The 14,977-nt window shown below is 42.8% G+C and overlaps 1 protein-coding gene across 5 annotated transcripts in view; it reads right to left on the reverse strand.

Moving 5' to 3' along the window:
* Nucleotides 1–9,278, reverse strand: part of ZNF318 (zinc finger protein 318) — a 43,522-nt gene extending 34,244 nt beyond the window's left edge. For 3 of the 5 annotated variants that reach the window (XM_023253996.2, XM_023253994.2, XR_006597790.1), the window contains exons 1-2: nucleotides 8,545–9,277; nucleotides 5,867–6,018 (exon numbers count right to left, since the gene is read on the reverse strand). In XM_023253996.2, coding sequence (XP_023109764.1) covers nucleotides 5,867–6,018; nucleotides 8,545–9,000 — 608 coding nt within the window. In that variant the 5' untranslated portion in view covers nucleotides 9,001–9,277. Of the gene's footprint in view, nucleotides 1–5,866; nucleotides 6,019–8,544 lie in introns of all 5 variants that reach the window. The other 2 variants (XM_023253993.2, XR_006597791.1) reach the window with 2 other exon arrangements.
* Between the last annotated feature and the right edge of the window lie 5,699 nt (nucleotides 9,279–14,977).

Genomic DNA, 14,977 nt, shown 5'->3' on the forward strand with positions numbered 1-14,977 from the left:
CTATGGAACATTTCTTCTCCCTTTCCCCTGGGCACAAGCAGCTTCAATCTCTAACCAAAGGGAACTATTACTATCTATCTAGACAGAACTTTTAGGCTAATCTCTTTGACTAGACTTTGGGGATGCAGAATATCACGAGAGGGTCTGGGAGATGTGAAAACATCACTACCAGACTACAAAAAGTGTGGGTTACACAATTCCACGCTAGTTTAAATTCTAGCTCTTTGCTATCAAAAGTGTGGTCTCAATTAGCAGCATGAGTATTACCTAGGAACTTTTTAGAAATGTGGATCTCAAGCTCCATCCAGGCCTACTGATTCAGAAACTGCATTATTTTAATAAGAGCTTCAGATGATTTGTATGCACTTTTAAATGTGAGAAATGGGAGCACCTGGCTGGGTGGCTAGGTCAGTTAAGCATCCAACTCTTGATTCTGGCTCAGGTCATGATCTCATGGTTCGTGAGATCAAGTCCTGCACTGGCTCTGGTGCTGGGTGGGGTGCCTGCTTAAGATTCTCTCTCTTCCTCTCCCTATGCAACCCCCTCTCAAAAAAATTAATCCATAAATGAAATGTGAAAAATATCAGGCCAGGTCAATAATTTTCAAACTGTGTTCTACAGAGACTCTTAAGAGTGCTTAGGAGATGCCTAAAGGAAGGACATGCTAAGAAAGCAGAGCCTGCATGACTCTGGGCCTTCCACCTCACTGAAATCATACTGGCCCCAACTTTTACTGTTTTAATGTAAAGTTCTGTATAATATACCATTTGGAAAAGAAGTATTTCACTGTGGGGAAGATTTTTTTTTTTAAACTACTGAGCTACCTAATTGGCACGATTTTCTCACAAGTTTTAGAAGATTCTCCAATGCTCTGTTTTGCTAGGTCACGTATTAAAAACCATAAAATCCCTTTACAGCCTGTTTTGTTCTCTCTTTTCTACTTTGCTTGGATATCCACAAGCACTCTGCTAATCCTGGGTCTACGAAAGAGTATGGAATGATTTGGCTCACTATATATTTTTATTTTCATAGAAATAAAATGGTCTTTAAAAAAAAAAAATAAAATGGTCTTGGACCTTTGTGGCACAAAGATAAAAATACAGGATGGGACACCTGTCCTTTCAGCTCAGAGCTCTTTATCACACAAAATCATCCTAATCTTTTTGGGTACTATGGTCACAGAGTTTCTACTGTCCAAAAAAGAAAATTTCTGATTCAGTCATAGATAGAAATAAAGATCCTCCAGCACTCTAACTTTTAAGTAATCTGAATGAAACATTTACATGTCATGGCACCTGGGTGGCTCAGTTGGTTAAGCATCCAACTCTTGATTTCAGCTCAGGTCATGATCTCACAGTTCATGAGCTCAAGCCCTGCACTGGGCACTGTGCTGACAGTGTAGAGCCTGCTTGGGATTCTCTGTCTTGCTTTCTCTCACCATCCACCCCCCGCCAACTCCTGCTTGCACGTGTGCTTTCAAAAATAAACATTTTTTAAAAATGTATGTGTCATTCACACTCCACTCACATTGGTGTTTTCTAGTTTCTAGTATGTACTTTTGTGTTTTGTAAAGTTTCTGAGAAATAACTTTTCTTTGATTTTGTTTTTTTTTTAGTTGCTTTCTCTGGGACTGAGCAGAACATCAAAGAGTTGCCTTTTCTAGAACTTTGTTCAAAGTTTTAGACCTGGGTAACAGCTATAAATAATTTTACGAAAGACTATCATAGATAAACTTTATCACTTCCTCTAAAAGAATGCCACCCATGAGAATCCACGTTCCTGTTACCCACCTCCTCCCCAAGAATCTGGGGAATTTTGAGGTCTCGATATAGTATAAAATAGGAAAAATGGGAATGAACCAAGGATGATCTCTGAAATCAAACATAACTAGAGTAATATATTTTACTCTATGGGTTTGTCAGCCATGAACACGCCTATTTCCAGGGAGGAAATGTCCATGAGCCACTCTATTACTACAACACCATCTACCATGAAAAAGTCTCTGATTGTATTAGTGTAGAGGAAAAAAACACAGGCTCCATGGGGAGTGGCAAATTCATCCATACTTCCATGTTCAGCTCCCCACTAGAACTATTACATATCACCACCAAATGGCATACTAGCTCAAGATCTAATCTAGCACTAAATATCAAGAAGCTAGAAATAATGAGATGACTCCCAGACAGTATCAATCCAGACTTGTAACCTTCAGCAAAAGAAGGCAAAAACAACACAATGAAAAAAGGTATGTTAACAGTTAAAAGAATAAACTATCATATGTATATCATGCATATATATCATGCAATACAGAAATCATTGATTTCTATACAGGCAGAAATCAAGATGCTTATTAGAAGCTCATGTCTTCCTTCCCCAGGTCTCCCAAAGGATAAGAGAAAGAACTGGCTACAGTAAAAGTGAGCCCTAAAAAGGGTCCCATCCTCTGTAGCTTAGAATAGTCCAGGGACAGACTCTCTCTGAAAGTTTTAGTTAAGTCCAACTCTTTTCTAAGGTTTTAAATAGTGTATAAGGTCTATCTATTTAAAAAACTGACAGGGTGCCTAGGTGGCTCAGCCAGTTAAGCATCCGACTTTGGCTCAGGTCATGATCTCATGGTTTGTGAGTTCAAGCCCCTCATCAGGTTCTCTACTGACAGTGCATAGCCTTCCTGGGATTCTCACTTTCTCTCTCACTCAAAAATGAATAAATAAACTTTAAAAATAAATAAATAAGTAATTGATTGTTGGATTGCTGGATGGGTACATGGGGGCTCACTGTATTATTCTACTTTTTTTTTTTTTTTTAAGCTACTCATGAATTGGTCAGCATCTCATCTAGCAAGTAGATGGGAGCTCCCTCTCTGTACTTTTGTATTTATGAATTGCATTAAACAAGTAAAAAAACCTATAACATATACCCACATAAAACTTTGTACACCAATGTTCACAGCAGCATTATTCACAATAGCCAAATAGTGGAAACAACCTAAATTTATCCATCCAATCATCTCTGATGAATGCATAAACAAAACACATACAATGACATATTATTGGTAACAAAAAGAAATGAAGTACTATTATATGCTACAACATGAATGAATCTTGAAAACATTATGCTAAGTGAAAGAGGCTAGTCACAAAGGACCATATATTGCATGATTCTATCTATATGAAATGTCTAGAACAGGCAAATCTATAGACAGAAAATAGATTAGCGATAAGCTATTGCATGTGGGGGGGGGATAACTAATAGCTAAGAGTGCAGGTAATAAAACTTTTCTAAAATTAATCGTAGTAGTGGATGCATAACTCTGTGAACTCAGTGACTAAAAGTCACTGAACTGCACACATTTTTTTTTCTTTAAATAGGTTCCATGCCCAGCATGGAGCCCAGTGCAGGGCCTAAACTCACAACCCTGAGCTCAAGACCTGAGCTGAGATCAACAGTTGGGTGCTTAACAGACTGAGCCATCCAGGCACCCCTGAACCATACACTTTAAAAGGCTGAATTTTACGGTATGTGAATTATAGCTCAATAAAGCTGTTAAAAAATGTATATGATTAAGAAAAAGAAGAAGAAAAAAGACCCTGTAGAGTCCAAACTTCCCATTCTTCTGCTCTGATTCCCTAAAATGCCTGAAGAAAGCTCTTTGCTTCCATCTTTTCCCTAAGGCAAATCAGAAAGAAAAAATTCTGCTCCTTCAACCTAAGTCAGGGCAAGGAAGAGTTAAGAATTTTGTGAATGGAACGTGCAGACTACTTTGTTAACAGGGTAAACTGAACTCACATCCACAAGTCTTTAGAAGCTTAAATTAGAGCACGTGCTCTCTCTCTCTCTCAAAATAAATAAACTTTACAAAAAAAAAAAATAAGGGAAGAGAAAGATTATCAGGGTCCCAGGAAAAGTTTACTTTTAAAAATTTTAAGTAATCTCTACACCCACAACCTGGGGTTCGAACTTAACACTCCCAGGAACAAGAGTCCCTGGGAATGAAAGTGGCATGCCCTAGTGACTTAGCTAACCACGTATCGCCAGGAAAAAAATGTAAAGCACCTACATACAAAGGATGGAAATGGCCTGTTTCATTAGCTGAACTGGATACACTGTCAGGAGACATCATGAGAACACCAGTGGTCCTATGGCCTGGTATTACTGGACAGTAATTATCCACACAAACCATATAGAGAAAAAATACAGGGGACAAAACAGTATAAAGAATGGGTTGCTACCTCCTTTTATTATTTTTTTCCTTAAGTAATCTCTATGCCCAATGTGGGGCTTGAACTCATGACCCCAAGATCAAGAGCTGCATGCTCTACCAACTGAGGCGCCCCCGATAGCTCCTTTTAGAACCTTAGTCTCATTTTCTCTAAAACAGACTTGTCTCTCTGAAACACATGATTCTGGGAAGACAATTACTATCCCAAACTCCCTAAAAGGCAATTTTTAATTTTTACAACTTAAAAAAGGACAATTCACTATCTGAAGCACACGTGCATAACGAAGCTTATAGAAAGGGGAGGTGACAAGAGGAAATGCTATAGTTATCTCAAAACCTTAACAAGGAAGGAAGAGAGTCACACCTGGCACCACCTACTCAATCATTTCCCAAAATAGAAGTAGCCAGAAGGGCAAGGGCTTTTGCCTCAATTAAGGGATACAGTCACATAACTTAAAGCCCTATGTTCAGAAGTTTCTTTTTTTTAATATATTTTTTAATGTTTTTAGTTTTTTTTGAGAGAGAGATAGAGCATAAGTGGGGGAGGGGCATAGAGAGAGGAGACAGAATCTGAAGCAGGCTCTAGGCTCTGAGCTGTCAGCACAGAGCCAGACGGGGGACTCAAACTCGTGAATCACAAAATCACGACCTGAGCCCAAGTCAGACGCTTAACCTACTGAGCCACCCAAGTGCCCCATGAAATTTCTGTCATATGACACAGAACTCTCCTGCCTTGGTCTGCCACATCAAATTGCCACTGGAGCTTTGAAGTAAATGTCACCAAAGAGTAACACTGGTCTTCAGACTTCCTGCCCAGCCGTCCCCCACCTGTCTGCCTATGCTCAGTGTACCACTACATGGACAGTCTCAGTTTGAAAGAATATTACATTGACTTGTTGCTACTGCTAATCATTTGTGAAAACTCCCAATATGCTGGGCAGAGACCACAACAGACATGGTTCCCAGCTCTCAGAAAGCACTTTCCCTGTACTCCCATTCTTATTTATTTACTTTTGTGAGGTGAAAAACACCTAATGTGATTAGTTAACTTCCCATGTGGTGATGTTCCTAATACCCAAGATCTACATTTAATACTCTGTGGAGTGTATTTGTCTGCCCTCAGCATTCAATAGTTGTAAAAACTGAAATTAAACATTTTTAAAGAGCTTTAACTTTTCTACTAACGCTTAACATACTGAATTTAGATACATGTTAGATATGAATTTATCTAAAACCTTTCTGAATCTATATTTCAGCCTGACCAAGCTGAAAACGCCATTTGAAAAAGATTTCCTATTTTGTCCAGAACTTTCTTTTGTAGAAAGGATCCTAGTTCCAGTACTTTAGAATCCTTACCATCTCAATTGTTTACATTTATGTCCTGTTTATGTCCCCTCAGCCTTCCCCTTTCTAGATGGACCAGGATGACATTCTAAAGTCTTTTCTTCTATGTAATTCTTTCAGCAACAGAGTCTACGTCAATACACTCTTCCCACTTAGAAAGCCTTTTCCAATGCTATACTTTGTACTGGACACAGGGTGTAACTTCAGTGCTGGCACCACTCTTTCAAATACATTATTCAGAAAAGAGCAACTTTTCTAGCTTCAAGCACTATTATAGTGTGCCCTACCCCAAATGAAGCCTACCTGTCCACGTCCTCCAGATTATCCACTGGTGACCCCAGTCGATCACTAAGCCGCCGCCGTTCTGGTATGCCAACACAGAAATGGTCATTGCCAACAGTGATTCTTAAGCTCTGTTCCAAAGAAGAGTCAGAACGCAGACCAGGAGAGCGTCTCTACAAAAGTAAAAGATAATGTAATATTCTATAGGATCAAGACATCCCTATACCCAAAAATGTACTCCTCAGAGGTCATAAAATTGTCACCCAAAAAGGAGAGAAATGACTATGGTAAGATACTACTCCAAAAATAAAGCATGTTTTTAAAAATTATCATTTTCTTAGATGAAAGACCACACTTCCAAGCCTCCCAATCAGAGACCTCTCATTCTTTCATTTCCTAGTACTGGGCATGGGACTAAAAGAGTAAATTGAGTCTGTTCTCAGAATCTATACATTTCTGGTGAAGTAAGCAAGTAACAGGTTTTGTGTGTTTTTTAAAGTACTTCTGATAGCAGTAAGTGCTATAAAGTCATTAAAAAGTGATAATATGAAAGAGATTAGAGAAAAGGAACTACTTCAGATAGGATGGTTAAAGACAGCTTTTTCTGAGGTGATATTATTTAACCTGACCCTTGACTGATGAGATGTCAGCCTTGCAAACAGATGGAAGTATGTTTCTGGCAAAAAGAACAAGCTGTGGAATGAGCTTAGCATGTTCTGAGTAACAGAAAGACAGCCAGTGTGACTGTAGCAAAGTGACAGAAGACAGGAAATTTGGATTTTATTCTTAGTGTAGTAATAAACCACAGAAGGAGTTCAAGCATTAGAGTGATATGATCTGACTACATTCTTCCTCCAGATGCTTGCATTGCTCCTACTCTCATCTCATTCAAGTCTTTATTGAAGTCACCTTCCCAAGCCTTCCTTGGCTACCCTATTAAAAATGATGAATTCCTTTCTGTTTTTGTTTTTACTTAGTACTTAATCCCACTTAATATGCCAAAATATTTTACTTCTCTTATTGCCTGACTCCCCCTGGTAGAATATAAGCTCTACAACGGCAGGGGTTTTTGACCGTTCACTGTTGTATCCCCAGTGCCCAGAACAGTGCCTAATATGGTAGATGTTGAATAAATACTTCTCAATTGTATAAAATGAAGATTAACAAAAATTATCTTGATTGCTAGGTACAGAATAAACTAGGTGGTAACAAGAATGGAATGTAAAGGAAACTAAGGCAATAATCCACTCAAAAGGCAATAGGGCTTAGACTAATGGCAGGTGGACAGTTTGGGGGATGTATCTTGGAGGCAGAGCTGACATGTTGACACATGGAGTGAATCTGACAGCTTAGACTTGGGAGAAGGGAAACCATCACTATTTCTGGCTGAGCAATGGGTGATCTCACTGACTTGAGAAGAAAAGCTTGGAGCATTGAAGAAAAGGGAGGCTGTGGGAACTAGTATTCAATTTTCTTTGCTTCCTCTGTAGAACTTCTTGCTTCCTCAGACTATAGCTGCTCAGCTGTGAAAATCTTAAGATAGTGACAAGTCAATTCACCTACGACCAGAGTACCTAGAGCACGTCAATACTCTTAGAGAGCCAGCAGAGAAAACAGAAACTTTTGTCATGGGGTTTTTTTAAAAAAAATTGATGAACTGAAAATAAAAACAAATTCCAAAACACCAGTCCCAGGCCAGAGGCAGTTACGGTGAGAGGTCAATATTATGTCTAAACTTCTATCTTTTTTAAAAAAGATTTTATTTTTAAAGTAGTCTCTCCGCCCAATGTGGGACTTGAACTCATGACCCTGAGATCAAGAGCCCTAGGCTCTACCAACCCAGCCAGCCAGGTGCTCCTAAACTGAACTTCTTAACCCCATGTCCCATCCCTTTAGCAGGGAAACATAACCGTTAAAATTATGGATGGTGGGAACCGGGTACGCATGGACTGAATCACAGCTACACCGCTTCTTAGTTGTATGACATTTTTTAAAGTTGCTCAAACCTCTCTGGATACCTCAGCTATTCAATAAGGCAAAATTTTAACTTCCTTGCCTCAAAGGGTTGTGAGTGTTCAAAGGAAATGTGTAAATGAAGGTCGAAGCATAATCCTGCCACATAACTCAATAAGTGGTGGTACTTATTAATGACTGTGGGTATGCACAGTTCATTTCGGAGCAGCGCCAATTTGCTAACAGTTTACACTCTAGGTGTCTTCGCTGATGAGGTTTAGGCAACCCTAACTGGCCACAAAGACATTTCAGCTTCTTTTCTAAGATCCACGGGGCAGCTCAGATCTTAAGGGGATACCAAACCACGCAACTCTGAGGGAAACATCGACTACTGAACAAGTACCAGGCACACAGTTTGGAGGACATTCCCCTCGCCCTGGCAAACTTTTCCGCATCTCACCCAGAGTGAGACAAACAGCCTATTCCTGAAATGATGCACTGCCTCCCGAACCAGGCGCCCGTCTGGGTCCCGAGTCCGTTATTGTGTAAAGCGGCTCCCAGGGCTGACGGGGAACCTCCAGGTTCGGACGTCGCCGAGGGAGCCCGAGGGGGGGTAGAGGGCCTTCGATCCTGGGACTCTGGCCTGGAGGCCTTGGGGCGCCTGTGCTGCGGGCGTTTCTGAAAGCGGGAAGCCCGGGCGAGGGGGCTAGGGTATAGAGGGAGTCCCGGTCGAGGGGTGGGATTACCCGGCTGCCGCTGTCGCCTGGATGGTCTCCACGGCCGTCCCGGGCGAAGTCCGCGCGGGACTCCCCGCGGCTGCTGCCTCGGAAACCGGCCGGGCCCGGCGGGAAGAGTCGTCGGCCCCGCGGCGGCGACGGGGAGCCGCGACGCGCCCGCGGCGGGGAGGGGGAAACGCGACGACCCCGCGGCGGGGACGGCGAGGCCCGGCGGCCGCGGGGCGGGGACGGGGAGCCACGGCGACCCCGCGGCGGGGACGGCGAGGCCCGGCGGCCGCGGTGCCCTGAGGGCGAGCGGGGACGGCGAGCCGGGTTCCGAGACGAGGAGGAGCTGGAGGGCAGCGGCGAGGTGCGGCGAGCCGGGCCTGAGGAGGAGCCGGAGCTGCGGCCGGTGCGCGGGCCGCCCCCGCCGCTCTCTTTAGGCCGGTGCGAAGAGACGGAGGAGCGGGCGCCGCTGCGGTACATGGCTCCGGCAGCAGCAGCCACGGCGGCAGCTCCGACCGGGGGGCGCCCTGGACGCGGGGCCCCAGCGCGCCGCCGCAGCTGCAGCCACGGCCGCCACGCGCCGCCCCCGCAGCCGGAGCCGCCCCCTCCCCTCGGCCCCGCGCCGCCGCTGGGGCCGGCCGAGCGCGCGGCCGCTGCTGGCGGTTGGAAGCGCGAGCACGCGTCCGACACACCCCCCCGCCCTCCGGGGCTCCCCGCTCCTCCACTCAGGGAGCGGCCACAAGAGCCTGAAGTGGGGAGGAGCGCAGAAGCCCGAGCGAGGCAGGGCGAGGGGAGGGGAAGCGGACGCGCGACCTGCGCCCCGTACGCTCCGCCTCCGAACCTGCAAGATGGCGGCGGCTGAGCCGCCCACTTCCCCGTCCCCCGGCGACCACGTGACTTCGGGAGCCTCCGCGCAGTTAGGCCCGGGCGGAAGAGGGGATTAGCGGGAGCTGAACTGGCTTTTCTGGGGTTGCTCGAGGCGTGGGGTGACATCTGGTAGCATCTTCGCCCTTCTCCTCTCCCCCAACCCTGTTACTTTATGTGGGGACGATAAGTGGTTATAAGTGATGGGAATATAAATAAACCCAAAACGTTAGGTATGGAGAAGGTTATGGCACGTAGTGACCACCAACGCCCCGGACCCCACAGAAGACGCATCATTTTACTTTCCATTTTATCTGATCTCTGTCGATTGAAGTTGGGGACGGAGAAATGCGGAATGGGGACGGGTTTGGGGGGCGAGAGTCAAATCCAAAGCAGACATCAGAGTAAATTGTTCTTTCAACCAGAATACATACGGTCATGGGGAAGGTCTCATTGCCAAGGGGTCCATATCATGACAGGAAGACTGGAGAGTTTTTTGAGCGATTCAGATCCTCCAATCTATGACCAGAATTTTCCTGGACACCTGACTGTAGTAGTCCCCAGTCTCAGGGCCTGCATACTTAATACAAAAGTCAAGAAGTCAACACATGAAAGAAGAAAAACCATGGTCAAAACAGAAAAAAAAGTTGACCTTAACCAAACTCTTCCAAACAAAACAATGCTTTGACAGTTTTCATCTATCAGCTAGAAACACAAAATGTGAAATTGGTATGAGAATTAGACTTCTGATTCCCAAGCAAAGGCAGAACAAAAAATTTTAAACATGAAAGATTTCTATCTTCTAATTTATATACTACAACATTAAATTTAAAATATATCCAATTTCATGACGTTTGCTTATATCATAGCTCTGTAAGAATAAATTTTTTACTAGTTAATTTTTCTTGCACTCAGCTTAGTTCCCTCCTTAACATTACAAGCTTGCTCCCAATAGGCATTTGAATTTTTGATTCCTGACTTTTGGGTTTCATGGCTTAAGGTCTTCATCATGTCAAGGTTATTATGTATTCCGCATATTTTTTAACACTTGAATGATTTTGTTTTCCATATTTAGTTTATCTGGGATTTTACGTGTGAATTCCCCCATAATCAATTCATTAAGTTAAAATTTAAAATTACTTTTCACAGATAACCAATTTTGTTCAAAACATGAGTTGGGATTACCTGTATAGTGGGAAGTCAAAGTGAGGGAGTGAGTTACCCAGCTAATGAATGAACCTTGCCAAGTGTTCACCATCCACGACTCCGCCCATTTTCTTTTCTTTTAGTTGGGTAATTTAACAGTAAAGAGATTTTGTTAATGGGATTTCCTTGTGAAAAGAAAACAAAATATCAGTATTGATGATGGAAGTAAAAGAAAGTAAAGCAGTCTGAGAAAGCAATGGCTCTTAACCAGAATATATGAGTTATTCATATATTATTCATTATTCATATTTCACGTATTATTCATTATTATTCATGAATTCATATTATTGATTATTCTTATATTATAACCATAATATATGAATGTAAGGTTTTTGTACAGTTTGGAACATATTTCATAATGTGTGCTGTGCAGTAGAGACCTCTACTCAGAGATTTGATTATACCAGCTAAGTAGCATAAAAGACTTGTCAGATTGAAAATGGGGAAAATTCCTGCTCAAACTATAACCTAAGGCCCGTTTTTTTTTTCAATATATGAAATTTATTGTCAAATTGGTTTCCATACAACACCCAGGGCTCATCCCAAAAGGTGCCCTCCTCAATACCCATCACCCACGCCCCCCCCCTCCCTCCCACCCCCCCATCAACCCTCAGTTTGTTCTCAGTTTTTAACAGTCTCTTATGCTTTGGCTCTCTCCCACTCTAGCCTCTTTTTTTTTTTTTTTTTCCCTTCCCCTCCCCCATGGGTTTCTGTTAAGTTTCTCAGGATCCACATAAGAGTGAAAACATATGGTATCTGTCTTTCTCTGTATGGCTTATTTGACTTAGCATCACACTCTCCAGTTCCATCCACGTTGCTACAAAGGGCCATATTTCATTCTTTCTCATTGCTAAGGCCCGTTTTTTAAAACAATAAACTTTAAAACTGCCTCTGAACAGCAGACAGCCCAGGTAAAATATCATAAGAATGTATAACTGCTTCTATGTATGAAATGTCTCTGAGGCACAAGTCACAAGACACTTAAGCTTAAGTTGTCTTCCAGGAACTAAGAGGCCCACTTTCATCCAGTTCAGACAGGTCAAGACCTTCCTACCCGAAGGTGTGTGGGGCCCGCACAAATCTCCATAGATGACATTTTGAGGTCAAGGAGCCTGAAATCTCCACTCCCTAATCTTGTCAATACCCCATCTTTGAGCATGTGATATATGAAGAAGCAAGATGATGGACTGTGCCTGCATAGATCAACAATTCCCTGACCTTTATCTCACCCTCTCTAGCTTCCAATCATATCCCCCCACACTGTCCCTAAAATCCCATAAATACTCAAGAGACCTTTTTTTCAGGAAAGGTGATACGAGACCTGTTCTCCGTCTCCACACTTGGCTGCCTTGTGAATAAATTCCTTTCTCTGCCACATATCTGCAGGTCTCAGTGATTGGCTTCTGTGCATAGGGCAAACTGAACTGGTTAGGTAACAACTGAAGGGTGACAGTCTATGTAAGTTAAATTGCCATATAAAATAGTCCAGAGAAGGGGTGCCTTGCTGGCTCAGTCAGTAGAGCACGTGACTCTCAATCTCAGACTTGTGAGTTCAAGCCCCCATATTGGGCATGGAGCCTACTTTAAAAAAATAAAATAGTCCAGGGAAGATGATTTTAGTCATCCCTGGGTTGGTGAGATTCAGAGATCTGGGAGACTTTAGCAGGGCTTATTGATAATCTGTGTTTCCTCTCATTTAGGGCACAAAGAAAAGGACATTTCCTTCCTTCTTTCAGAAAGCGGGTCACGTGACTATTTCTATCCACTATAGACTGAATGGAAGCACTTCCAGGCTCTATCAGGAAGGAATGGTTATAAGATTTCCATGCTCTTTCCTCCTTTGCTGTGGCAAATGAGGAAGCCACATGTTACAGATGGTACAACCTGTCAGCCTAGGTCCCTGAGTGACTGTGTAAAACAGAGTACCACCCCCAACCCTGAGTTGAACATACACTATGAGCATGAAATGAAGCTTTGTTGTGTAAAACACTGAGATTTTGAAGGATAATTTGCTACCACAGTACAACCCTGATGAATATGACCATTATGAAAATGTTTTTTTGGTCGTTTTGTTTTGCATCTGTATTTTCTGACTCTAAAAATTAAAAATCTATAAATTAAAAATTAAAAATGTATAAAAATTAAAAATCTATAAAATTGTTTAAAAAAATAATTAAAAATCTGCCAGAGGGGTGTGCCCTGTCTTTGTATTAGCCTAAATATGAATTTCAGTTACTCATGTTTTTGGTGGGATTTAAATAAACATGAAGAAAAGTTAAAAGATGTTCACAGACACTTGGAGTCAATACATTTTATTTATTTTTTACACTTGATCTTAGCCAAAAGACTGAGAAACAATTATTATTATACTTTTTTAAGATTTTATTTTAAGGACGCTTAGGTGGCTCAGTCGGTGAAGTGTCCAATTTCGGCTCAGGTCACGATCTTGTGGTTGGTGAGTTCAAACCCTGCATCAGGCTCTGCCCTGATGGTGCTGAGCCTGCTTGGGATTCTCTCTCTCTCTCTCTCTCTCTCTCTCTCTCTCATTCTCCCTCTATCTCTGTGACCCTCCCCCATTCATGCATGTGGTCTTTCTCCAAATAAATAAACTTTAAAAAAATAATAAAGATTTTATTTTATTTTTATTTATTTTTGAGTGAGAGAGAGAGAGAGAGAGAGAGAGAGAGAGCAGATGAGGGGCAGAAAGACAGGGAGAGAAAGAATCCTGAACAGGTTCCACCCTGTCATTGTGGAGGCCAAGACAGGGCTCGAACTCACAAATATGGAGAACATGACCTTAGTCATAATCAAGAGTCAACGCTTAACCGACTGAGCCACCCAGGTGCCCCTAAAGATTTTATTTTATTTACTTATTTTTTTAATGTTTATTTTTGAGAGAAACAGAGTGTGAGTGGGGGAAGGGCAGACAGAGAGGGAGACAGAATCCAAAGCAGGCTCTAAGCTCTGAGCAGTCAGCACAGAGCCCGACAGGGGCCCAAACTCACTAACTGTGAGATCATGACATGAGCTGAACTCAGTCGCTTAACCGACTGAGCTCCCCAGACGCCCCTAAAGATTTTATTTTTAAACGATGTCTACACTTAGCGTGGGGTTCGAACTCACATCCCAAGATTAAGAGTCACACACCCCACCAACTGAGCCAGCCAGACGCCCCTGGAGTCAATACATTTTAAATCAGGATTAGTTAGGGGCACCTTGCGTGGCTCAGTTGGTTGGGCATCAGACACTTGATTTCAGCTCAGGTCATGACTTCTTGGTTCATGGGATCCAGTGGGCAAAGTCAGGCTCTGTGCTGACAGTTTGGGATTCTCTCTCTGCCCCTCCCGCTTCCCCACTCACGCCCACACACTCTCTTTCTCAAAATAAATCAATAAACTTTAAAAAATTGATAAATTAAAACAAAATAAATCAGGGTTAGTTATACTCTATATCAAATTCTCCTCTTCAATCCTTCTCCCATACTGAATAGCTATTTTTACCAAGGGATTTGGCCTCCATGGTGTAAAATTGCAAAACTCTTCTGCTTCTCCTTCACATCTGCCTTACACATAGTTCTTTCCATGTCCCGCATGAAACCTCTTGCAGATTCCTTCACTTTTTAAGTATTTTTCAGTCACAAGAATAGTCTCATTGCAGTAGTGAAAATGTTTTGTCCAGGGTAACAAGTACCACTCTAAACCTCAGTTTATGAGGTTCTCCCATTCCCCAGCTCTTGCCTGCTACAGATGGGAAATTTGCTGTGATGAAGGGAGGAATGCCAGGCTTCTCCACATCCCTGCCTTTACTCCTCAGTGTGTATTGCTCCTCTCCCACTGGCCAGCTGCTGTTTCTGAACTGCCCTCCTCCAGCATTTGGTGCAGGAAAAGAGTGGATTAGGGGGAAAGGGACGTCTTTCCTGGGTGGTGCAGAATACTGTTAGCTTTGAAAGTTGGTTTCCCATGCATGTGGAGGATTCACAAATGTTGGCTCTTTCTCTTGTATGTCACCTTTGTGGGCTTTTTTATGGCTCTCCTGTTGGGACCTCAGTGATGCCTCTTCTCTGGTTGACTGCCTGTTACTTTTCTCCCCACAGTCCCTGGCCTTGTAGAGATTCATCCCACATAAAACTCACTCTCCTGGGGTCCCTTTCCTCTTTGGGCACACATCATGGGAAAGATCCTTTCATTTATTTGCTTGTTTGTTTTAAGTTTTTATTTAAATTCCAGCTAGTTGTCATACAGTGTAATATTAATTACAGGTGTACAATCTAGAGATTCAACACTTACATACAATACCCGGTGCTCATCACAACAAGTGCCCTCTTTAATCCCCATCACCTATTTACCCTGTCGCCCCATCTACCTCCTTTCTAATAACCATCAGTCTG

Source organism: Felis catus, chromosome B2 (assembly GCF_018350175.1).
Source record: "Felis catus isolate Fca126 chromosome B2, F.catus_Fca126_mat1.0, whole genome shotgun sequence".
NCBI lineage: Eukaryota > Metazoa > Chordata > Mammalia > Carnivora > Felidae > Felis > Felis catus.